The sequence below is a fragment of the Etheostoma cragini genome, chromosome 16, assembly GCF_013103735.1.
Source record: "Etheostoma cragini isolate CJK2018 chromosome 16, CSU_Ecrag_1.0, whole genome shotgun sequence".
Lineage (NCBI taxonomy): Eukaryota > Metazoa > Chordata > Actinopteri > Perciformes > Percidae > Etheostoma > Etheostoma cragini.
Genome location: NC_048422.1, coordinates 10,658,402 through 10,685,933, shown reverse-complemented (window position 1 = coordinate 10,685,933; position 27,532 = coordinate 10,658,402). Strand labels below are relative to the sequence as shown.

Here is a 27,532-nt window from a genome sequence, read left to right as displayed (position 1 = left end):
CACTGTCCAGATTGGGTGGGAGGCCCCTCCAGAAGCGATGGATCTGAGCGGGACGCAGAGACACCAGGTGCTTCTCTCTTGTTAGGCGCCAGAAAAACTTTCCTAAGAGAAACATGACAGTTAGAAGGATGCTGATGACAAGTATTAATAGATGTGTGGTGTCGGTCCATTATTTTTGTTATTTTTCATGAATTCCCAGAGGGAAAACTTGCAACAGTGCATAAATGTAAATTTTCTAAACTTCTATTGCGTGTGCAGGGTTGAAAAAGAAAAAAAGGACCAATTGCAGGGGCTGGCCGATATTCACAAACATCAACGTACACACCAGACACCAGCCAATATCTTCTGTTTATTGACAGCTAGCGTTTAACTAGATAGCGTTTAGCTAATCAAGTTGCTAGTAAGTGCTGATTTTGGCAGCCAGCCTTCCAAAAGAAAGCACAATGACCTTAAATGTTATCCGACCATTAACCGATGACCAACAAGCAGAAGACAGAGTCTCAGTTCACCCGTCTGGGAGGCTCTGAGTCACCTTTTTGCACTCTGTGTCTGCGGACAGCTGTAGGCTTATACCGTTGTTGATGTTTTGTGCAATATTGGACATATGCAGCAACTTTACTGAATCCTGGTTTACTCTATGTACGGCTGATTTAACTCACTGGTCCACATCAATATAGTTTTATGTGTCACGTCACTCTCCACAAGCATAAAAAAGAGGATCTGAAAACGTATCTTTTCTGGTTCAAAGTTAGGACAAGTATTAACAAGTTAATTAGCAGTTAATAGATTATATTTTACATTTTTACTTTAAACAACAAAAATTAAAAAAAAGCTGTGTCCGAATGTTTGTCATTGAATCACAAAAAAATGTAATTATCGCTATTAAGGTAAAATGTGTGATTAATCGTAATTTTGGTTTTAGGTCTAACTTAGCCCTAAGTTAACTGCTAATTCATTTATTATCAATCTTAATCAAAAGGCATTAGTTGTTTTCTTTCTTCTGCAGTTTCTCTATTGTGATCTTCACCTTCAGCAGAGTTTATCCGTGACATTTTAGAACAGCTTCAAGGCAGGCTGAAAATGAAGGTTCGTAGGGTAAAAAACAGCATGCACACCACGTGCTTTGTTTCCTTCGGGTGCAGGGAATTAATTTCACTGAAGATCCATTTCCAAAGAAAAAAAAGATAGAAAATTTCAGCACACAATTGTCACCTCTGCTTTGGTTTATTTAGTTGGTTAACATCCAAATAGCAGAGGTGACAAGTGTGTGTGGAATTTTCATTGGAAATGAAAATGAAGGTCCACCATTTTTTCAAAAAACGTAATGCGGGGTGTCAGACACTAATCAAACCATTAACCAAATGGCTAAATGGCCAAATGGCTAAGTCATGTCTCTCAGGATTAGTCTGGGTTAAACATGTGTGGCAGGCCATCCCATATGTTAGAGGAATAGAACTGTATGCAAAATCTACAACTTGAACAATTGAAATATCGGATTTCTTTTTTCCAAAAGGCAAAATGGTTACAACAATCATGTATTTGAAAAAGATTAAAAAAGGTTTAAAAATGTTAAAGTTCTGCGTACTTTGCTAACACTTCTGTTGCTGAAGGTAAGTGAGTCTGTTTCTTGTTTCTATTGTCAGTGGGAGGCTCTGGGTCATTCCTCCAAGGGGAAGCATGAAAGCCTGATGTAATTTTTGGACAGCGGTCTCTTGGCAGGGCTCAACTGGCTCAGATGGGTGTCTGCATCTACCCCCATTCTTTCATCCTCTTTCCTTTTCTCTCTCCTTTTTCTTTAAATTTGCTTTTATTTCCACTCATTTAGCTAATTTGGTTTTATTTTTCCCACGCAGCTCTGTAGCTTTGCGTCTGTCTTTCTCCCTTTGTGACTTCGTACCTTTGAAAAAGAAGGCCTCCCCTCGTATCTGGGCCACTGCATCAAAGTGACTGGTGCATCTGTCTGGGGCATCTCGCGCCAGCCTGAGAGAGGTATTGGGAAAGAAGGAGGAGAGAAGATTGTGAAAAGAGGGGAAAAATGTACTTCTTATGTAAAAATTAATTCTAAAACTAAGTTTATTTGTCAAGATCTTTCTATGCATTGAAAAAAAAAAATCACATATTTCTTTTCATCTGCTGCGACTGGGTGCCTGTGCATGAATCAGTAAAACCAGGTGAAACAAGAGAGGAGATGGTACCACGCTGAGGTCCCTCGGTGCAGTTATGCACAGAGTTTTTAAGTGATTTAAAGCCCTGACGTGGCCGGCCTGACAATGATGAAACCATTAGCACCACGGGGCAGAGAGTGGGTGCCCGCCAGGCCTTATATTACAAACAAAGGTCTCTATTCATAGCTTTATTAACACTACACCACTGCCTAGTGGTCAGCGCTGGTGCCCTTGGGGGGGGGGGGGCGTATGACCGTGAAAAATAAATAAATTAACAAAATGAAGTCCAATTATCCTTGATAATCTGAAAAAGTGCAGACTGATGACTGCCCAACTTGGTTTCGGGAATTACTTAATTAGACAGCCAGGCTCCCAAGCTCACTCCCAACCTCTTTGCTAATTTGCTTTGTTGGCACCTCATGACTTCATTTCAAGCACCAAAACACTTGCATGCAATAAATATTAAGTATTTCTGCATGGATTCATCACATTGTTTTGCATTGGAAGTCATGGAAGTAAGAAAAGTAAAAGACAATCACAATGTAATCATGCTGACGTAGAGGGATACAATCAGAAAAACAGAAATCTGTCCATAATGAGATACAATAAAATTACAATGCAGTAAATCCCACCTGTGTGAGGTCTATTAAGAGTATAGCGTTCTTATGGAAGTAGCTGAACATCTATCATTGCCCTGACGTTAATATAGCCAATTTTGTATGGGTGTGTATGCATGCCTAGTTAAGGAATTTATATAAGACTGAGAAAATATAGTGAACATTAACGTGGTTATGCAATTTTTGCAGAGGTTTATGAGCACGCCCACATTTGCCAAAGACAAGAAGCAGCCCTTGTCTGGATAAGACGTCTGAGTTGACTGTGGAGCAAGCGTCACTTTTAGAGCCAAAACTGTACTGTGCTATCCCATTTTTGACACTCCTCTCGGCTGGACTACTCTGGCCATTACAGCCCAGGCAGTGTCATGTTGAATGGGATTCACCGAATGAGTTAAGGCTGGAAAACACCGCTTTCACGAAACAAAATTGCAGCTTTGATCGAGGTGCAAAAGTAGGATTCTAGAGAAAGATACTGAGGAGTTATTGAAGTGGATTTTTTAAAATAACGCATAGCACTATACTACGACAGTAGATTGGTTTTCTTTTAAGGTTATTTTTGGTTGCATGTGAAAGTATCTTTCCACCTTCTACTTACAGGAGAGTGGATCTGTTTTCAGGAAGGTCCAGCAGGACAGGAGGTTCAGCCGTCTGGGAGGGGTTACCAGGTCGGTTTGTGTGGGACACTGAGTCTCTGACACCTAGGAAGACGTAAAATGTCAACTCAAATAAATGAAACCTGTAGAAACATTCTTTTGATTCTTGGTTATTTGCTCTTCTCCTTCTCTTTTGCAAAGTTACATTTTTCTATAGTGACACATCTTCTGCTTGATTCTCATTTTTGTTTGCTTTAATTTCTTTGTTCTCTGACATCATCTCACTCCTCTTCAGGCTCATCATTCTCTTTCCTCACATATCTTTCCTATAGTGAAGGTCTCATGCTATAATGAGGTCCATTAACTCCATCCGTGTTTGCATTAAATCAATAGCCTTTCTCTACAAAGCTCATCAATTGTGGCTTCCTGCATGAGGAGGCCTTTTCTTGAGTCTGCTGAGCTTTCACCAACAAATGGCTGTTTCAACCACTGCACCGGGAAACATACATAATTACAGCAGAGGCTCTCAAGTCATGGTCAGTGAAGTACAGAAAGAATTTGTGGGAGCAGTTGTGTATGTCTCCACAATGTTTACACACACAAAGACACAGACACACACACTTTACAACCCTGAGGACATCAAGAAGAGGCAGAAGCATCTTCAATCTCACTGAACAGCTAATCTAGCCATTATGTAATGTAGCATGAATATCATGCTCATAATATTATAATTGGAGAACTGTCCTGTACTTCCAACTACTTTGGAAAGACTTTGAAAGGAAGTGACTTCGCTTTATAATTACACTTTGTTTAATTTCCCAACAGCATCTTCCAATTTACCAATCAATTACTAGAATACCAATTACCACGTGTGTGCACTTTTTGTAACACTCAAGACAGATTTATTAATTTAATTTCTGATGGAAATGCAACTACTGTAATTGATCCCTTTAACTCTTTCTCACACAGAAAGTTGATGTTGCCTCGTACCATAGAGCTGCCAGACGCGGACCTTGTCTTCATAGGGTAGGTCGTATTTCAGAGGGTCTCCTACAGGTCCCTGGTAGTATGGTCTCATGATGGACTCTATGGCTGAGGTGTGCACCAGGCCGATGGCATGACCAAACTCATGGACTGCAACTGCAAACAGATCCATCCCATGAGAGTCTGAAGGAGACAGGAGAGAGAGAGAGAGAGAGAGAGAGACAGAGAGAGAGAGAGAGAGAGAGACATTTAAATCATCACCAAGCTTTTTTTAAATTAATTTTTTACAATTTGTTTATATACATCAAATATCGAAATATTGAACTTCTTACCAGCTGAAACGTTCAAACTGTCAATTATTTATGTCCAGCTAGCAGAGTAAGATTGACAGAGATAAGATAAGAAACTTAGTTGGGGGTTGCAACTGAGACTAGAAACAGATTGCCTCTCTATCCAACTTTGGTGAACATGTGAGTTCTAAACTTGCCTAATACACCCAGCCACAGATCAACCAATGGTGAAGCAAAGAATGTGATATAATAACAACTTTATGTCCACACCCATTTATGTAAAACAAGTTCATGTCTACACCCATTTATACAACTTCAATAAAAAAGGCAGAGCAAGGGGAAAGTACTTTGGAAGACTGCTGAATGATTTCATTACTCATTCACTTTGCAAAGCACAAAAGATAATGTCCGTGTGTACTTTTGACTTGGGGTTTTGAACCCAACAAAAGTCAGAATTCCGAGATTAAAGTCAGAACTCCGAGAATAATGAAAAAAAGGAGTTAATGAAATAACTTTGGAAAGCAGCACAATGTACAAACACATGGCAACATCTCAGCATTTATATATTCTGTCATTCATCTAAACTGTGATATTACGGACCTACAACACTTTGTGCCAACTGTACAGTGACTCTTTACTACATCTCAGCATTTTAGAGACTTTCTATTCATGCATATTGTGTTATTTCTGATCCATATCAGTACCTGGTCCACTATTTGCACTAACTTTTATATTTGCCTTCTACATTTCAGCATTTACAAATACTGCCTATTCATATATATTGCATTAAAACTGATTCAACACCCCTAACTGTTCTTGTTTTGTTTTATTTGGATCTACACTACATTTCAGCATCTCACCATATCACTTTTGCATGTCTTTTGTCTTACTTACACCTCGCTTTGCTCCGTTTGTGTGATGCCTACTTAATCTGCACTTTATGTAGCCTTTTGTATTCGTATTCCTGTATTATATTGAATGTGAAACCGTATGTTGTCCTGCACACATATGCTTTTCTTGGCCAAGCCACTGCTGTAAATAAGAACCTGTTCTCAACATCCTACCTGGTTAAATAAACAGCTAAAAACAGTGTCAGAAAAGCTGTAAGAAAGCTTTGGCAACTTGAAATTTATGTCACTGTAGTTTTAATAGAAACTTTCTTTTCAAATGCAGAAAAATTATGGGTGAAAATGGGTGGTAAACACTCAATCTGACTTTTCTAATAATTCTCCATTGAACAGTATATATTATCTATAACGCTTTCACAATAAACCAACAACCTGAGAATTATCTGGAAATTTTAAATTTCCCAATGGGGAAATTACAATTTACACTCTAAGTCCACACTTTGTTAGTAATCACACACAGTCCTGAACCACACACACACACACACACACACACACACACACACACACACACACACACACACACACACACACTCTCAGGATCTATACATGCACTAATGGAGAGATGTCAGAGTGAGTGGGCTGCCAGCTGAACCAGTGCCCTGAGCGGTTGGGGGGGTACAGTGCCTTGCTCAACAGCACCTGGCAGTGCTCAGGAGGTGAAGTGGCATCTCTCCAGCAACCAATCCACACTCCCTACTTTTTGGTCCACACAGGGACTTGAACCAGTGACCCTTCGGTTCCCAACCCAACTCCATATGGGCTGAGCTACTGCCAGCCCCTTGGGTGAAACACTTGTTTCAACATGAGTTTAATATGGTCACTGTTCACGAACATAAGTTACTATTGTGACTATAGATACAGTGGAATAGAGTAACAACTGTGGTCCTCCCACTATTTTAGAAGAATGAGATGGTGATAGTTTTTTTAAAATGCGATAACCATTAGAATCTTATGGTTAGCAGCTATGTGTATGGACCAAGTTTTAGAATTGCGAATGGGTTCTGGTAAACTGCTTTAAATCCATGACCAATAGCATGGTTAAAATGGGCCAATGTGTTCAATTTTCAATTCAATTCAAATTTATTGTCATTGCACTGTCACAAGTACAAGCAACAAAATGTGATTTACATCTATCCAGAATTGCTATACAGGGTATAAATATTGTATATAATTTTATGTATAAGCAAATGTAATAGGAACATTTAAAATGTTGAACTTTAAAATGTTGTGTAAAAAAAATGTTGTGTTAAAATGTTGTGTAAAAATATAAATATAAATATGGGAGCTCTATGACAGATTATACAGATTATACAGAGTATAAAGTATATGTATAAGCAAAAAAAAAAGTAAATAATTGTAAGGGACTATAAAATGTAGTGTATAAATATGGATATAGGAGGTCTATGCACAGATTATACAGAATATACAAGAGTGTTAGTAAAAGGATTGTTAATAAAAGGCTTATATATGTGTTAACGGGTTTATAATACAAGATAAATAATGGCAGATTAGATTTGCAAAAATATATAGCGATTAGATTCATATGAATATGTGTGGGACAGTCCATGGTATGTGAGTGCGGGTGCGGACAGTCCATATATTATTATTGTATGGGTGGACGGGGGGGTTGCCATTCCTATAGTTGTATCAGGAGGCGTTCAGAAGCGTGACAGCTGTAGGAAAGAAGCTGTTGCGGTGCCTGGTGGTTCTGGTCCGTAAGCTTCTGTAACGCCTCCCAGAGGGCAAGAGGGAGAAGAGTGTATGTGCAGGGTGAGTGGAATCATTTGTGATTTTCCCGGCCCTTTTCAGACACTGCTTCCTGTAGATGTCCTTGATGGTAGGGAGTGGTGCCCCTGCGATGTGCTGGGCAGTTTTCACCACCCTCTGCAGTGCCTTCCGATCGGCGACAGAGCAGTTCCCATACCAAACAGTAAAACAGTTAGTGAGGATGCTCTCAATGGTACAGCGGTAGAAGTTTTTGAGGATCCCTGAGGACAGATGGTTCTTCTTCAGGGTCCTCATGAAGAACAGGCGCTGGTGCGCCTTTTCTGAATTGAATGCATTGTTCAATATACCATGAGTTTGTGTATCAACAGGGCATGAAAGATCTTTGGTAAATGGCTTTGGAAACCCCCAGATACCAATTTAATGTCCTAAATTGAACCAGTCAAACCGCTGTTCAGGTATTTTATCCTGTTTCAGCTCATCTGCTTATAGTGCAAATTAAGAGGCATGACAGACAGCTTAGGAGGCTTTGAGTGCTGTTAGGCATGTGGTATAGTCAGATAATTATGGTAAAACTGCTGAGTCCCACAGGTCACAATCAAAACCTGAGTGTGTAGAAACACCTGAAGAGGCTGCAGGCTATTTAAACACTCTTCCCTATGTTCAGCAAGAAAAAGCCTCCCAATCTCTTTGTCTGACACTGCCAAGCAAGACAAAACCTGGGGCTTGGAGATTTAGATTTGCAAAAATATGGAGAGCTAGCGTGTCAAGCCAAGCTAGCTTAGAGGTCCTTGGTGGCTAGGCTGAAGTCTGCATTCAGTTAACCTTATGTTGGCCTCGACTTGGGACATGCACTTGTGCTTAGTATACCAAACTGGAGGCAAATGCCAACTCTAATCTACACAAGCACATGGTGCAAAGAGGAAAGGTGGACAAAAGTGAGAAAGACAGAGAACAGGGACTCAGAACAGACTATGAACGATGTCATCCTGTGCACAGTCCAAGAGAGGCTAAAAGAAAGAATTTAATGCACACGGACAAAGTAGGAGTGGAGAGAACTGGGTGAATGAACCAGATTTATTTAGGAAGGCTAAGAGAGATAAAGAGACAGAGAGGAGTTTTGTGTGGCTCTAAAGACTATTGAACTATTTTATATTTAGGGGTTTAATCTTGGTTCTGCTGGATAAGCAGGTTTTTATGGACCTAAATGCTTTTGATGCATAATGATAAAGATGAGAATTACTTAATTATGTATTATTATAAAAGTATGTCTGGCTATCTCAAAACAATCACCCACCCCTGAGTGGAAGTTTTCCTACAGGCGCCAGCATGTGTGTGGGCAAATCAGTCAGAAAGCCTGGATACCAATATAAACACCTTCCAGACATCTAGGTCTTTTGGGTTGCACTAGCTAATTGTAAATCAACCATCAATTCTTAGTAACTAATCTGGTTCCAAACAAGTGATTTACTAAATTGTGTTGCATCATCAAAGCTTCAGAAATGTCTTATTGGCTAGGATACATATGTAGCACTGCTCACAAGTCGGTAAAAGATTATCTTAAGGCTTTAAGTTCCTAGAAATTAGAATCAACAGCTGAGAACATACAGCTGGTCAATGACAGTGGTGTGGCCAACAGCCAACATCAAGTCCTTTATGCAAACATTGCTCCCATGGGATTAGACCAGACCAGACAAATAATCGAGTAACCACAGATCATTGTTAACAACTTCCTCACTCTCCAAATTATCTGCCATTTGTAACAATTGGAGCCAAAACAGCCAGAACAGCTTCTTGGTGAGGAGTAGTGCTCCTCACCAATACATCGGCATTTCCTCAGACTGGTAAACCGAATGGACAAAAGCACCCTGATGTACAAAAGAAGGCACCGGCTGCCTTTGTGGGTAAAAAAAACAACCAACATTGTCCTTAATCAATGACTTTACAAATACCTAAAGTTGCTTTTTACATTAAATTCTGGTTGGGAATCATTTTTGACTTGTTGTGCTCAAAGTTTCTTTCATGTTTTTGGAACAAAGAATGTTTCCTTGGGAAGTGTTCCTTTCAAACAATGTCGGGCCCTAGTTGGTGGTGCTGCTTTTATAATGTATATCTCCTTAACACAATATCTAGAGTATAAAGGTTAAAGTTATTGCTGGTTTTATTGTTGTTTATGGTTGTCATAACTATCTTTGTATAATGAAATCTACTATGGGCACCATTCAAAACCTATCAAGGCTTTCGGTGGCAATGCCATCTTGCCACTCAGTTCTGGCTTTGTGTACAAGTACACAAGAAACTTTAGAAATTGGCAAAAAGCAAACTGAATAATAGGCCTGAAACAACCTTGTGTAGCACATAATCAGTTTCTGTTGTGGTTGTCTCATTCGGTCAAAACCGAATAAAGCTAAATGTTTAACATGTAGGATAATTCTTTCCACTCTTTGTTACTGGCATCAACAGCTCTCCAAAGCATACAAAAGCATATGGTATATAAAGGCAAAGGTTCCTCCATGTTGTACATATCTCACTACACTTAAATGATAAAATCATTGTTTATACAGCCTGTGAATAGACATTGTTGTGCAATGAACACAGTTCTCCATTTATTGTGATGCGGCATGATACATCTACTCAGGCCTCTGGTACATGGTAAAAATGCACATTGGTTTTGCCATAGAGTGTCATTCATCATACCTATGTGTCACCATACCTATGTGTCACTTTTTATCCTTTCAGAACATGTATGCAAACATTTTAATTATTCAGAGTAGTTTTCTAGCTGTTTTTATTAAAACTAATTAAAATTAATGGCACAAAGTCAGCTGTATTTGGGTTTTAGCAGAGATGGCAAAAGTACTCACTGCCAGTACTCAAGTAGAAGTACAAATAAATGTGTTAGAAAATACTCTGTTAAAAGTAGAAGTACTGATTTAACTTCTTTACTCAAGTAAAAGTAACAAAGTAGAGGCTTAGAAATTTACGTTAAGTATAAAAGTAAAAGTATCCTTATGAATGACAAAGCTACCTGGACCAGACAGATGTTACTAGATAGCACACTGAGAAACTACAGTGGACATGGAAAAAAAGGCTCTTTATATGCCGTTGCCTACATTTTAAATGGCTGTCTGCCAATAGGCCTAAAACTTATAGCCTATTTATATTGACAGAGACTGGGACTCCAGGTTAATAAGATTCTGACCAAGTACCAAGATATGAATTCAAGTGTGATTTTGTGAGAAGTCACAAATTAGCCCACCAATTAGATAAATTTGGTATTGGTAACTCCAGTGAAATTATTTTAAATATAGTGAGGACTAGATTAGGGCTGTATTTAAAGCTGATTCTGGTTTCCAACTTCGGCCCCAGGTGTGTCTGTTAAAACACAGACGGAGACAACTTCTCTCTGTTGATGCTTTATTACAATCAAGCAGCAGTATACCAAGGGCGTGCGTATAGCTCTGCTATGGCTGTTTGTTTGGTAATAAAAGAAATAAATAACATTGTCAAGGCTACCATACACAATGCTATATACATATGCTAGTAAATAATACCAATAAACCCACTATTAACGAGCCAATTTTGTAAAATGTAAGGAGTCGAAAGTACCCATATTCGTGGTAAAATATAAGGAGTAAAAGTAAAAAGTAGCCAAAAAATTAATAGTATAGTAAAAATATCTGAAAAATATACTTGAGTACAGTAACGAAGTATTTGTACTTCGTTACGTCCCATCTCTGGATTTAAGCACAAATGTTCCAGGCCACAAGAGTAAAATCCCTTCCTGATATCTCCTGCAAGCTCAGGGCACCCTAACAGAGCTCTGTGTTTACATGTTTATCCACCGGAGTTACATAAACACAGCTAAGTCTTTTATTGTGTACACTCACTGATACTGCAAGTCTGTCCACTGGCACAGTTGTTCAAAATTAACAAGAGTGACCACCAGCAACCTAATGGTTATACTGCCTCATTTATCATGCAAACTTCATTTGTGGAAAGATATATATATGTACCCTTTACAGAAGATGAGATAACTAGACCGACTAGTTCATGTCATATTTACTTCACTTTGGAGGAAAGGCAAACCCAAAAATATGTAAGTTGCAGTTTGTTTATTGTCTCTGGACTAGGATCCTGTTGCTATTTTCTTTGTCTGTACTTTTTTGTGGCATTATTTGCAATGTTTTCCTGTTATCTATTTTGTTTGGACATGAATAATTTGTTATTGTGTGCTCTCTTACAGCATCAGTCTGCAAATGCGGTAAAGGCAAGATGTGACATTAGATAAATGATGGGTTTAAAGACAACACTTTAAAATACACTTTTAGTGATGCTTGATATTAGTAACATATAACAACATGATGTTGCTTAAATAGTCTTAATTATACCATTCTTCCCATATATCAGTGACTCTGCCATGCTCCTTGCTCTTTTAGAGGCTGTAACAGCACTTTTCTACATAACTCTCCCTATTCTCCTTTACCACAGGGACAGAGAAAGACAGTTTTTCCTTTTCTAACCAATCTAGGTCCCCTTAATTGTTCCTTACAGTTTTCACACCATAACATTCAAATGTTACAATTACATACTTGCGAAGAAACTAGAAATCCTGCATATAGTTGGTCCCTTGCACACTTATTTTGTAACCCCGTTTTGGTAGGTAGACATTTATGATGTAAAATTCAAAGTGAACACTGTATTGCACACTTGGGGAAAAAGTGACTGGGGTTAAATATACGTATTTGAATGTTAATATCTGATAAAAAGTTTATACAAATGATAATATAGCGGCATTAAACTACCCAATTTCTGTTTATTCTCTCTCAGAGAGGAGCACATCCTGAAAAAGACAAACTGTGCACTCCACAGTAAAGCATAGAGAAAAAAATGAATGTCATGAAAAATTCACCTGCCTAATGATGCTTTTGTTTTAGTCCGGGTAATCAGTTTGCAAAAGCAAATTGGTGTCAGAGCGCTAATTAATAGAAGCATATGTTGCCTGTCAAAGCAAAAACAGCACTTTCAAACCATCACATTTGACCTCAAAGAGACTCCACCCTCTCGCAACTCCTAATGGATGTCGGAATTATCAATCACACAGTGGGGGTGAACTGGTCCGCTAAATGTGGTGCTTAATATTCCACTATTCAGCATCATCATACACATTAGGAGATGGCCTTGGCGTACCCGGATTTAGAGTCCCGCTGAGAACAATGCACCAGGACATGGGGGAAGGGAATTAGCAAAGGCAATTACTCAGCTACGGATTTGTGTGATAAGGTTCATTTTTCTAAAGATGATTACATAGCTCAACAATCTGCTGAATCACTAACATTCACGTTTTACCCTCTGGGCTGACCTAACAAGTTTACATCTTCAAGGGATTAGCATGCTTTCAAAAAAGTTGCTACGAACAACAATTTATGCATCTGATAGCTTTGTGGGAGCAGAGCTGAGAGCAGGACTTAACGACTGCTGTGCTTACAGGCAGAACGCCACGTAGAAGCAGTGATACTGACATCAGCTATGCCTTAGAGACAAGTTGATGATGCTGGGGGAGGATGTTTTGAGATGGCAGCAAGGTAAAGCTGGCAGTGTGTGACTTGAAGAAATTAAGAGTTGTTCAATTAACTTTTTCCCCTACGCTTCAGTGCTCCAGTCTGGCAGCCTCAGAGTTGGAAAGAAGGCAAACTCAACGGCTTAACAAAGCATTATAATCCAGGGGTGAGATGAAGACTCCAACACCACAGAGAACGAGAGAATTCTACCAGGTCTGTGGCTATCTTTGGGGAGCTGATTAAACACATTTGAGAAGTTTCTTTGTCTTCAGAAGATTTAACGGTTCAAAAATAGCAGTCTGTGCTTTTACAGATGAAAAAGTTTGATGCATTGGATGTGAATTCCACCCGGAGAAAGATTTTTTTAGATTATTTTATTTTTAGATTTTTTTTCAGGCTTTTCCCTTTATTTGTAAATGACAGCGATAGACAGGACAGGCGGGAGAGAGATGGGGGATGACATAGCAAAGGGCCGCAGACTCAAACCTGGGTCACTGCAGAGGACTCAGCCTACATGGGTCGCACGCTCTTACTGGGTGAACTAGAGGTTGCCCCGCTGAGAAAGATTTCATGTTTATTACATACAAAAGTACAATGTAGTGAAACTCAATCTCTGCATTTTACATGCCTCTTTAGAAGTAGGGGGCAGACACATGGCACCTGGGGAGCAACTTGGGGTTCAGTGTCTTGCTCAAGAAAACTGACACACTGACAAAGGACCCGGGGATCGAACTGCTCCACCTCCTCCTGAGCCACAGCTGCATGGGATTCATAACAGTGGAAGAAAGAAGCATCCTTGAAAGTACTAACATCCAACCAGATTCAGAAAACCCACCCATATTTTCTCTTCCGTCAAAGGCCACTACTACTACTACTGTACAAGCACAATGATATCATCATTCTTCAGCCTTCCTGATTAATTAATGGCTGGCAAAATCAACAAAAAATTAGCACTTAAAAACCTATTAACGTCAATAACTTTGTTGTTCATCGATTTTAGTTTTCATGTAAGAAATTAGTAATTTTCACTGCAGCTAAGTGTTATAACCTGTGAATGACTGTATTTTGGAAAGCACTGTGATGGACGCAGACTGTTATGGCACAGTGAGAAATAGATTACAGTCATAGCCCAGGTCATATCTCTGAACGCTCCCTCCTTCACTGCCATGCTCCCATTAACCAAACTACATCTCTGCAGCTGTTCCTGCTCCAGCATCGCCCATACACACGCATTCAAACACACGCTCAGGCTACACTACAGCATCCTCTGCTTGTCCTGCCACTGCTGCGGCCTGGTGGGAGGTCTAATTGGAGCAGATTGAGCTGCTGTCCTGTAACATATGGCTCACAGCCCTGACAGCGCAAAAAACAAAAGAGGAAGACCCACACAGTTCCTGGCCCCTTCAAAGACTCAGCAGCTGGGACACGGACACATGCACACGGACACACAGACACACAGACACTAAGGGTTTGATCTAAAACATGAGGTCAAAACACACCATGGTGCTCTGGGTCTTTCTATTGACCATTCTTTTGGACATAATTTAAACAGAGTGAAACCATGTTAACCTGAAATGAAACCTGGCACTCTATGAAACAAAATGTTAAACCAGTTCCACAATGCAGATCTGTGATATTTAGCTTTTAAATTCAAAGTTCTTTTCTGCTTCCCCATTCTTACTAATGAAAGGAAACAAAAGTTATTGAATGAACATCAAGGTTGTCTGATCCCAATTCCCCAGGTTAAATCACAAATTCTTTTTGACTAACAGTTGGCTGACAGATGTGATTTATTTCAACACTTAAAAAAAAACCAAGAAAGATAATGCTTATTCAAATTCATTCTTCACATCTGTGATATCAGACAAGCGCAGTTTTTTTTGCAGAGTTGATCATTTTCTCCTGCTTATTGTCTGTGACAAGCGAATAACGTTCTGCACACAAAATGACAAAGTAAAGAGGTGAAAAAGATCAGAGCTAATGATATTATAAGAAACATGGAGAAAAATGCAACTGAGCATCACCGCACAGACAACTTACAACAAATATTTCATGACATCCAACTGTAATTGCAGGATTTCCCAGAATTCACCCATAGGAGTGGCGCACAAATGTCAACTTTCTCAAAGTGCAGCAATCTCAAATTAAGTACAGGTGCATGAATTGTAACTGAGCGTTGTTTCTTACAGTGTATTGCACAAGATAATACACTCATAACCCTGAAAATCACAGTGTACGGTCTACTCATTCCTACGTCAACGCGTCTGTGTGGCAGCATCACTCATATTGTGCAGCTGCTTTATAAAACTTCTACCTGCTTATAGATGGCTCTCTGTTCTGCTTCTAACCAGGTATTCATGTCAGGTTTGATTTTTTGAATTCATCTTTCATCCTAGAATTACTCTATTTGGGATGACTTGGGAGGGTAGGTGAGAAAGAGGTAGAAAAAGAAAAATGCTGCCAAGTCGTGCAGTTCTGTTTCTACTGAAGGGGAAAAGGCTTCACTTGGAAGCAGAGGAGTAATAGCAAACGCTGTGTATCACAAAGTTTGGCCCGCCTTCATTTCTTGGCTTTGGGGACTTTACAGCAGATTGTGGTACAAACAGCATGGCGGTAACAATTACTCTTTGCCTGCTTAGGTACTGTCTGCAGTTGTATAGAAACAAAGACAAAGTACCAACATCAATTATTGTCAACATCAATTACTCCCAAACTAATAAAATAATTAGAAAATGACAATTTATTAATTATTTAAAAATTCCTCTGCCATTGAGTTGACATACTTGATTTGTAACTATTTAAAACAATCGGAAAATTATGGCCACTTCATGCAACAATTAGCCAGGTGTACACAGGTAAGATTTAAACTTCTTTATATTTTGTGCTTGTGTCATCTTTCCCATTTATACACACTGAACCTTGCAATGCCTCCTTTTAACTGCAGCTGGATTCCACTGACAGGTGATAAAGCATTTTTGTTGTGCTTTACTGTGAAATAAAACCAATAAGCTATCTTATTAGCCTATGTGTGCAACTTCAAATGAGACAGATTCCAATATCCAATTTGCTAAATTAACACCCTCAGGACACTCATCTAGCAGATTTCTTCGTAACACAGCCTGATATCATTTTCCTCGGCAATGCTGTATGTTATTTCTTTATCGACCAACTTTTACTGCAGCGGTTCCCGCTTGGAGCAGAAGAGTACAATCTAGTTGAGATACCATTGTGAAAACATTTGTTCTTGCTTACTCACGTGTTAATTGCATATAATCTATAATCTATGTGACTTTGCCACGTTAGGATTTAGAAGACTTTGTTGCAGTGTAATTAATATAAAACAGTTACTATGTCAAACAGGCTAAGACTTGTCTGACCTAGTAATCCAACAACTTGAATTGGGATTGTTGTGTCGTACTTATATGAATCTTCATGCTTCACTTGATTTTTCTTTGTTTGGAAACTTTTTTCACCAAATATTTCTCAAGTCATCTCTGGCTTTCTTCTTATCACATTTCCCTCTCCCCCTCGCTGCCCATCCATCTTTCAAAAAGAGGAATGAATGGAGGTACTGAGCAGAGGAGAGAGGAAGGGCATTTTAAGTTCAGTCATCCAGATGAAAGGAAGACTAAAGAAAGCGAGTCTTAGAAAAGGAGAGTTAATGATTTATACTGTCATTCGTGCGACCGTGCAGAGACAGCCTCTGCCTGACGATGCATTCAGTGCGACTAGATCATTCCATCCGCTCATTTCTTCAGGATGAGAGGACTTATAATGCTCCCCTGCCCTTTCCTGCTTGCCACCCCCCCCTTTAAAAAAAAAAGTAGCAAAGGACAGTGCGGAGAAATGAAGATGATGATGAGTGACAAGACTGCCAAGGTTTAGAGAGCGTGACAATGTGGTCACATTTTTGAAAAATGGTCCTGCTGTGCCACCAAAAATTTAATTTGCACCAGAGTGAACACACACACACACACACAAAGAGTTTCAGAGAAAATTCACAATTATTCATAAGATAACAAGGACACAGAGAGTGCAAAGAGGAGGCGGGTGAATGATGATGTCTGCAGAGAGGACAGACATTGTATTGTGAGCGTGTGAAAGACTAAATGGGTGGAGGTTATTTTACACAGCCAAAACACCGGGTTGTGTTTTCCTGGGCTGTCAAAGAACAACGGATAATTCTAATATTAGCTTTGTCTGTTTTTGATTGGCAGAGCTGATTGAATTCCATTTAGAGCTGCTGTCATTCTGTCCTCATTTTAAACTCGCAGATCTCCCTCAGCGGGTAATCAAGCTCTTTCAAAACTGTTTGATGAAAAGTAATTTGGCCAGATCATTCAGGATAACATTGCATAAAGCAATCAATTAGGCCACAGAGCTCAAAGCAAAAATACACTGAATGAATATGTTTCACTGGAATTGGACAGTGTTGACAGCCTGTGTCGATGACAGTAATAACAGAATTAGAAGAAGAAGAAGTAACAACAGATAATAATTGAAGTGGCTCAGGTTAATAGGAAGAGTGGTTGAGACGGTTCAACACAAACACAAAAGCTACAATGCAAAAGCTACTTTACAAACGCAAAAGCCACGGCACAAACACAAAAGTTACAACCAGTGTTGTAGTTGGGTCACCAAGTCCTAGTTGAGTCTGGCGTCCCCATTGTTCGAGTCAAGGTGACCAAAGAAGAGTCAGGATTACCTGAGTTCGAGTCCAGTCTCGAGTCCCCAGTGTTTGAGTCCAAGTCAAGTCGACAAGGTTGAGTCTATGTTGAATTCCAAGACTGCATACATTTCTCCACTTTGGCACATTCAAAAAGCTGATGTGCTAATAAAAGTGGATCTACATGAAACAAAAAATACACCACCGTGCCGATTGCAAAACAGAGTTAATTAAATAACTTTTTTAAACAACATTCAGTCCCTCCAGGATTTTGCGGCCTGTGTGTGTGTGGTTATGGTAAAAAGATGTTTAACTTACTTACTTAAGCCTGTTACTCCAAGAAGGAGCATAGGCCACTGGCAATATTTCTCCTCCTTCTCCAGATCTTGCCATCTGTAGCCAGTTCTTTCCATCTCGGCTGTGACACTCCTCCTCCAGGTGTTTCTTGGTCTCGCTCTACCACGTTTGCCCTGCGGGGCTTGGCATTTGATGGAAATCTTTGGTTTCCGCAATGTGTGGCCAATCCGCAATGTGTGCCCAATCCATCCCCATTTTCACTTCTTTATTTACACATCTATCGCAGGCTGCTTTGTGCTCTTCCCCACAGCTCTTTGTTCTTTATTTCATTAGGCCTTCTGATGTTAAGAATATGTCTGAGGCAGTGGTTGGCGGGCGCGTAGCACTGGCTCGCCCACTTTGCTCACTGGCCCGTCCAGCCAAGTCTGATCAAAAATACCTTGTTCTGAAAAATATTGAAACTTATTTTAAAAAAAAAGAAGAAAAAAAAATACTGTAGTTACAAAACTACTTGTGTGTTTAATGTGTCTTCTCTTCCGATTAAAACAAAACTGCTTAACCCATAGAATAAGGATCAACTATTGGAAAGACTTCAGAACATAAGTAGTTACTATGGTAACAACAGGCAGAATCTCCGAGCTGCATTCAGCAGCTAATGTTAGCTAGCTGGCTTTTTACACAATGTACCATGGATGTGTTAAGCAATGTACTATTAAAAGTTACGGCAACAGCAATGGCTTCTCTTTGAAGTTATTCATGCTTCTTTTAACCTAGCTATTTAGTAAGAAATGGTGAAATTGTGTTTTGCATTTAATTAAGAACATAACTTATCTGTGAGTGACGTATTTGTTTTTTATCATGTCACTGCCATGGACCCTTATATCTTTCATAATTCATACAATGCTTGGTTGAAGTTTTCTTTATTTCATTTACTGCTGCTAGCACATTTGCTGCTGATGATTGATCTGACCATAGTCCTGAAGCAACAATGCTGTTATGAATGCACAAGGGCTGTTACACGTGTGATTTCTGTCTGATGTAGGCCGTATGTCATGTAGTATGTAAATGCCTTCTCTGCTGTTTGGGTTCATGTTTAGTTTCCACTTTGTGCAATAAAGTGGTTGATTCTATAACAGTGCTGTGCAGAGCCAATGCTGCTGGTTCTGCCATTGCAAATATATTTGAGCCTGAATAGGTTAAAATCGACAGTTTTGTGTCTATAGTGTTGTTTGCAAACCTTTTAGACTGAGTTTTGTTGGCTGAGCATGTTGTAGACAGTACTGCTTTTTTTCAGTTTGTCCTTTTTGCTACTTCTGCATCGTTTTGAAAATGGCCCACTCACTTTTGTACCGGCCTGCCCAAAATACTATTTCTGCCTACGGCAATGGTGGTTGGTGAAGACTTGTAACTTGTTCAGGAGGTTCTTTGTTGTTTTCCACGTCACAGATCCGTAGGAGTATGTTTTTTAAGCTCAAGTTCAAAAGACGTATTTTGGTCTTGAGTGTGATGTTAGTGCTCTCCATATGGCCCCCATCATGCCAAATGCATCTCTTGCCTTGCCCAATCTCCTCTTTACATCTCCTTCTGATCCGCCATCACTCGCTACTTCACGTCCCAGGTAAATGAAGGAGTTCATGTCCTCTAGTGGTTAATGGATAACCATCAAGCTGGCCAACATCTTTGTATTGGCCTTGAGCGCTTTGGTCTTTTGTATGCTAATATGAAGACCTGTGTTGGCTGACTTCTGTTCTACCTATCTCAATTTCTTTTGCCTTTGTTGGTGGTTTTGGGACAGTAAATGCGATATCATGTGCAAAGTCTAGATTGTCCAGTTGTGTAAACAGGGTCCACTGGATACCATTGCTCTTGTTGTCTTGCTGCAAGATCCAGTTGACTGCTAAGAGGAATAGTAATGGGGAAAGTTAGCAGCCTTGCCTAACTCCTGTTGTAATGTTAAAAAACTGTCAGCTGGCCTTCATGGTGCCTGAATCCAGCTTGGTTGTCTCTAAGCTCTGTGTCCACTGCTACCTTGAGGCATTGCAAAATTACCCGGTTTAGGATTTTACCTGGTATGATAGAAGCATTATACCAGGGGTATAATGCTTCTATCATACCAGGTAAAATCAGTTGTTTCAGAGAAAAGGGTTCCTCCCTCTGTAGTCAACTGACAGGGAGACTTCTGCAGGTTGCATGTTTGTTCTTACTGTTGGAGATGGTTTATTCAGTAGGTGTGAGAAGTGCTCGACCCAACTTTTCATTTGTTCTTATGTATTCAATGTCCTTCCTCCTTTATCTTTAACTGGGTGGTTCCTTTCTGGTATTTTTGGTCAGGAGTCGGATGTTGTAGTAGAGTGCTTTGATGTTCTGCCTTGAAGCTTCCTCTGCTTCTACTGTAAGCTTGGCTACAAAGTTTCTCTTATCTCTCCTAGCACTCCTTTTTACCTCCCTGTCTGCTCTGCTATATTCCCCAGCTGCTTTCTTAGCTGCTACTCTTTTGCAATTGTTTAATACATTCTTTAGTTTCTTCCTTTCCTCTATTCTGATCAGGGTGTCAGGTGAGAGACACTCCTGGTGTTTTCACTTCTTGGGCCGATCTGATGCTTCTCAGGCCCCTGTAAATGCTTCCTTTACTTGCTGCCAGTGGTTTTCTATTGTTCCGGGTTCCTCTTAAATGTCTTGGTGTGCTGTGAAGCGGTTTCAAAGTTCTATTTGAAAGTCTTTTTTATCTTTAATGGTGAATAGTGACACATTGTAGTGTTAAAATTCTGGGTTTATTTCATTCAGAACAACCGCGAATTACCGTAAACATAAACTGGGTATGTGTGGATGTATGACATATTACGCCCCTAACACTGTAATAGGCGGCATATTGAAAGTATTTTAGGATGTTGGCATGTACACAGACACTGCAATGAGTTGATTGGCAAAGAAGTAAAAAGCAATTAAGAAATGTACTACAGTATCATCTACAACAGTGAGTCCCAACCAGGGGTACCCCAGGGGGACTTCTGCAGTTGCCAGGGGGTATATTGAAAGATCAACTAATTTACTCTACTAAAATAAACTTTGCTTTATTCATTAAGAAATGGGAATTGGTAATTTGCATTTAGAAGATATACACATAGCTGGAAAATAGTCTACTTCATTCTGCGCTAGTGGCACAAAATTAGGATTAACTGTTAAACCATTAAAAACAGTGGTGTGAAAACAAAACTTATAAAAAGTTATTAGAAAACATTTGTGCATGATAGAGGTACATGAGACATAAAACTACAGTGCATCAATAAGGACTTGAGGGTTAAATTGGTTGTCCTACACAAAGAGTTTGCCAGGCAGACACACAGCTGACAAGCTCACAGGTGGATTAGGTGGTGACAGGCTCAGACATGAATGCCGTGGACCGCTCTGGACTTGTGTCAGTCGTGCAAGCAGTTCCAGGAAGTGTCAGCTTTTGTCGATGGAACATTGTGGCTTTGTGATCGGGACAAGTCCGCTGCTGTCCACAGAACGCTAAAAGTATGTTTGAGCCGCCCAGCTGGGTGAAAAGGGACTCCTTTGATTCTAACAAAGGTCGGCTATTGGTTAGAAAAAAAGCCTCTAAGACAGCATCCCTACGCTAAAAATATATGTTTCACATTTGTACTTAAAGCCACTGTGGTTTAATATAGCAGATTGCAACAGTTACTTACCTGGAGATCTGAAAGTCCAGGCCTCATCATCATCAAAGTGTGTATCCCCAGCTGTGAACCTCTCTCCGGGGAAAAATGCATGCGCCACGGTGCCGCCTGGCCCATCAAAGGGATATCCATCATTGTGGTCGGCCTTAGTGAAGTCGATTTGAATGTCTGCGTCACTGCCGGCCACCTCATGGAAGTTTAGTGGGGCGATGTCACTCCAGACCTTTAGGGCGTAGTACATCAGGGCTCGAACAGTGTCCCTGCCCAGTAAGGCTGAGTCCTTAGGAAAGGTCCTCACTCTGAGAAAGGACAGAGAAAGGAGGGAATGTGTTAAATACAAGAAAAGGAAAAAAGGGGTGAACAGGGGAAGAAGGGCATAGGGGAACTGAAGGCTGATGAAGACTGTGGACCGGAGACTTGACAGAAGAACAAAGCAAAAGTGAAGCCGAGAGAGGAGAGCTGTGCAAGTGAGAGGAGAAAATAATGATGATGGACAAGAAACAAGAAGAGAAAAGGAAAATTAAAGGAAGATAGGGTAAGAGAGGTCAAATCCGTGGGAGGAGACAAGATGAGGAGTATGTTAAGTGTAAAAGTCACACATCAGAGATCAACATGAAGACGGGGAAAGGATGAAAAAGATATGTGTGTGACAGAGGGTGCTGAGCAGGATACTAGCAACAGAAAAGCAGGATGGAGAGATAGCTTGAAATTATATTAAAGCACTAAAGGTCAACTACACAATGTTTACCACTGGGACAGACCTGCACCAAAACAAAAATGTCTGTTTGCATATCTTATGTGATTCCATCGGTTTTTGTATTTCATGGTTAGGTGCTCACACTTACTGGTAAATTGATAATACAATGTGCATCTGAAGAGATTATGGCATCAGTCTTAAGGAACAACTTGTCAGTTTTTCCTTTTACTTCCATTTTAAATTCTGTTCTTTCCTCTCATCACACTTACCATCTCTCAAGCTATTTCTTTCTGTCAGCGACAGTAGAAACAGGAAAAAGTATTAACAGAAAACCACTTAGACGTCAAGCTATGTATGTCTACCCCGTTGTCTTCTGAATCGTCACTCCTCCATTCTCTTGTCTCTCTCAGTCCTTTCCTTTTCTCTCCACTCTACAGTCTTTGCCACTTCCTATTTTCTGTTTCAGCACTCGCCGTCTTTCTCCCCACAAAAGCACTTTGTGTAAATACACAAAGAGCTCTAGGACATTTAATCAAGTATCCTGGCCTTTAGAGCCAACCAGCTAGAAATTGGTGAGAAACAAAATGGTGCACTGATGGATCGTTCTTTATTAATTTAAAAAGCAAAAGCTAACAAGACGGTGTCCCAACATTTAAACATGTTCATCTGTGATTGCTGCAATACAAAAAAACACTAAAAGTACTTTATAGTACAGAAAATCATCCATTTACTTTCATCCATCAACATCCAATTCAATGTTTATACTAACACAGGTGTTCAAGGTTATTCTGGTAGCACAGGTGGATTTTATCGACAACTGTGACCTCTTTTTCAAGTGTCGTGTCTTGCTTCAAATAAGGTAAAAATGTACTTTAGTCAAAAAAGGAGCAAAAACATGGATATTGATTCACATATCGATTGTCAGACAGCCCTGAGGACTAGTTTAATACTAAAAGCCAAGATGTCCCACATACTTTATATCGGCATAATTCTACATGTACAAACAAGTTCTTCCCCTCCGAGTCTGAAAAGTGAGAAGAGGACTGTAAACTATGAAGGGAAAGTTGAAGGTGAGTTCAGCTGAGCCGTGACTTTTCAGAACTGTGGATAAACCTGCTTATAAATTAAGTGTCTGTTATTCATGGGATACTGCACTCGTTTTCTATTTGGTTGATGTTCTTATCCTTTCTTCAAAAACTAAATTGCGGAGCGCAGTTGAAGATGAATGAATCTTATTCATTAAGGAAAAATGACCCAAAAAGAGTGCTCTGATGCTACCAAGGCTATCAAGAATCAGTGGATGTTTTTTCGCTGGGGGCATAATGGAAAAGGTTTGAGTGGATGAGTCTTAAAGTTATAACCCTTACATTTTGATTAAATGGAGGGATTCAAAGGAAACGTCTATGCATGTCCTAAAATTGCATGAAGTAAGGTAACCAATCTCTGCTGTTGTATGGAAACTTCTCACTGTGCAGCATGAAATCAGATCAGCAGTTGCTTATGACATGATGGAAAAAGGCCAAATAATGACTGACTTATTTATTTAACAGCCCACTCTCATGGTGGTTCGTAAAATGGTGACGTTATTTGAGCTTGTTTATCGCGGTGGTGAGAACAAATTTCAAACTAATGTATTTTAAATGGGAAGCATCTTTCATGATAACAGCATGATTACGGTAGCGAGAAGTATTGAAAAGCCGATGGGATGGTGAAGGTCTCAAACAATACAAGACTTTCACCCCGGAGATCATGGATCGCGTCCCGTGTGTGGCAGTTCCTTTCTGTATTCTTCTTCTCCTGACCACAATCGTCCCATTGTTGTCGCCATCTCCTGCTTGTGACGGTTCCTTTCCTCTTTATTCTTTTCCTAACCACAACCGTCCTGTTTTTCTAGCGTGTCCCAGGTGGGGCGATCCGTCCTGTTGTTGTCACCGGCATGTGGCGTTTCATTTCCCCGTTGTTGAGTCCCCCAGAGGCCGTGGACGTGTCCCGGTTTCTCCAGAGACTGTGAATCGTGTCCCGGCAGCCATTTTTGTACCCATCTACCGCGTGTGCCGTTTCATTTCCCAGTTGTTGTGTCCCATAGAGCAGCCCAGTGTCATGGCAGATGTAGCCGGCATGCAGTGTTTCCTTTTGTGGTGACCACCACGAAATAAACACGAAAACAGTGTCCTTGTTGACAAATCAATAGATCAAAATAATGTGACCATTTCACACAAATCAGTCAGGGATTCAAACAAATCACTTATTTGAAACTTGGCTCAATTCATACACAAATCTTTTATGATTTGGAACTTTTTCCTGAGGGCTGGTGACTCATCTCTCTGACTGAAGCCTCTACCGCTTCTCTGGTCATGCTCTAGGTACACCAGCTTTCAAAGGTTCATTTATCTTTCTTGGTTCTTTGTCTTTCCTGATTAATGCTGAGCTCTTTTCTCTGGCATGGTTAAAAAGAATGTATGCAAAATAACCAATAACAACATTTTCACGGGATACTGGGCTGGCTAGTATTAACCTTATCATCTACTGGGTGTTTCCCAGTAGGATTTAGACTCATGTAATTTGTTAACAACTGTGTATAAAAGACCACAAAGTCTGAGGTGCGCTCAGCTTAGTGAAGTAGGAAGACAGAAGGATTGTTTGTTCAGTGCTCTGATCACTGGGACTGGCTCTGGAAACAATTCACCAGAAAGGTTTGAAAAATAATTACACTCCAAAAACAACTCACTTACGTATAAGCTGTAACTCAAGTGAACAAGTTGAGGCTGAATGGCTGTGTGTTTGTCAATGTGTGTTTTTTTGCGTGTGCTTCCAAACGTCTCTAGATTAGATCAACTTTGGTTAACTTTGAACATTTTAGGATCCTATTGTTAATCCTTTCATTCATTTCACCAAGTGGTGCCAACTATAGTATTTCAGATGAGAGGAAAAAAAGAAAAAGAAGGAACTGCCTGATGTAGGTAAGAAGAAGATAATAAGGAGAGAGAAGAAAAGACAGGCCAATATGGAATATAAGGGAGAGTGAGAAAAAGAGGGAGTGAAAAGCAGACAAAGTTGCTCTCCAATGGCAGAAATATTTCTGACAACTCCCCATGGCTTCATCTCTCACAATCCTTACTTTAGTCAGAATCAGAATGATGAGTTCCTAAGTTTCAGCGTTTCTCCAGGCTACTAGACTCAGAGGGATCAGTGATCACAAAGACACATTTCCATCTCTGACAGAGTATTTCATGTCTCCCTTTCCATACTCGCAAAAAAATTTACGTCATTACAAAACATATTTAAAAACGGCTTATGTTACAGTACAGGGTGTTAGTATGAGAGAGAGAGAGAGAGAGAGAGAGAGAGAGAATGACAGAGTTTGCACTTAAATTCAGTGTTCAAAAAAATGAAACTTGGTGAAAGCTCTTTCCTCCATAGTTCCTCCATAGTTCCTCCATATCCATTTACAGTAGCAAATATTACATAGTGATAAATAGGTCACTAGATAGGAGCGTAATAGATGAAGGAGTAATACTCTGTTCATTTCTGTAAGGCTGCACCCTACCAAAAAACATTGGAAGTAAACTGTAAAACTATACAAGTAGTAAAGACAAATCTGGGATTTTAGAAAGTGAAGGGGTGTGGGTGTCCCAATGGTCCCCAGTGAAAAATCAAACTGGTATTAGACAATACTACAAAAGCCTAGATTACGTTAAAAGATTCTCGCTTTCCTTAATATCTGTGTATAGCAGCCATGATAGGGTTAAGAGAAAGATTGTGGTTATGGAAAAATAAATAGTATGACTAGGGTTTGGTAACTGAAACACTTGCTCAAGAAAAAAAAGAACATTAATTGCATATCTACATATATGCCGATCCACCATCGCAACCTCCAAACCTTTACTTTCTACCTCACTACATGCAGTATAGGGAACACTTCTTCCTGTGCTGACACTAAATGTTGGCATTGGACGTAAACCATGAGGTCAACCTATATGAATGTAATGTGTATTAGAGCTGAAGATCTTTGCCCGACGGGTTCGGTCTTAATTTTGAGGAGGCTCGGGCCGGGCTCCTAATCAGCGTTCAGGAGATGCATTTTGATTAGCGATAAATAAAATGGATTCTGAGGCAATTCTGAAAATAAATGACTCATTCTTGACAAAAGGTTAAAGAGCTTGTGTGTGCGCACTTTTGCTGTAAATGGGTTCAGGTTTTTAAAAAGCTATCAATAACAATTTACTTGTCGGGCTCAAGCCTTGTCTGTCCTAACTTTTAAGGCCTGATTACGGCTCTAATGTGTATGGATACTGGGGTGGGAAATTAGAGCCTTGTTTTAACATGTCCATTAAGCATCCAAACCTCAATTTTAACAGCTGGAGACATTTTTTCGTACTCTACAACTGAGATATATTCATAAACATGTTTGTAGTTCCCATAAATTCAGCAGTACCTTTTGGATGTTTTCCAGGTTTTGCAATTCCAAGGTTTTCAAATCGGGTTAAATTAACTGTAGTAACAGTATTTCAGGCAACAAAGATGACAACAAAAGGTTCCTGATTTCACCTTTCATTGCCATTTCACTCAAGGTTTCAGGTTACTCCTTCACTTGAATGACAAAACAGAGTCTGAGCTTTCGAGGCGAGCAAGAAACAGGTCTGCAACCCATCTTGTTTCCTCTGCCATGGATTAGGAAAGAGTGAATAACAGACTTTGAAATTAGTTGGACAGAGACAGCTGATGAGGTGGACTTCACATTCTCAACCTATTTAATTTCATGGCACTATTTCCACCGTCATTTGACAAATGAGTAAGGCTTACGTGTCGGTGAATGTGTGTGTGTCTGCATGCATGCTACATGTGAATGAGCTTAGGCTGGAAAGACACAAACGGTTGCATGCACGCACACACAATCTCCTATTACATTTCACCTGTTTGACTTCTAATTTCCGTGTGCTTCTTATAGGCATTTCCATATGCAGAGTGATGATTCAGTTGAAGAGAAGCAGAGGGGAAAGAAATGAGGGGTGTATGAAGGGAGAGAAAAGGATGAAGAAACTCGATGCCTCTTTTGCCGTCCCCCGCCTTCAGCCTCTCAGCAGGCTCTTACCTCCTGTGGCTCTGCCGCTCCACAGAGACATGAGCTGACATCAAAAATGATGCAAAAACATACACACGCACAAATATTATTCACCTCCTGTGCTCCGCTACCCTCCATAGACATAAGCTGATTACCCCGAAAATTGAAAGCTAATATGCAGATGGAGATTCATATGCTCATATGCATTTGTAGATGCACACATGTAGCAGCACAAACACTCAAACAAAAAAATATTTTGCTTACAAAGACACAGACTCATGCTGCCTATA

General features: G+C 39.9%; 1 protein-coding gene across 1 annotated transcript in view; it reads right to left on the bottom strand.

Annotated features, from left to right (window-relative positions):
• Positions 1-27,532, bottom strand: part of LOC117959711 (matrix metalloproteinase-17-like) — a 75,496-nt gene that overhangs the window by 11,148 nt on the left and 36,816 nt on the right. The window contains exons 4-8 of the mRNA XM_034896991.1: positions 21,496-21,782; positions 4,366-4,542; positions 3,378-3,480; positions 1,898-1,980; positions 4-102 (exon numbers count right to left, since the gene is read on the bottom strand). Of these exons, the coding sequence (XP_034752882.1) occupies positions 4-102; positions 1,898-1,980; positions 3,378-3,480; positions 4,366-4,542; positions 21,496-21,782 (749 nt within the window). The remainder of the gene's footprint in view (positions 1-3; positions 103-1,897; positions 1,981-3,377; positions 3,481-4,365; positions 4,543-21,495; positions 21,783-27,532) is intronic.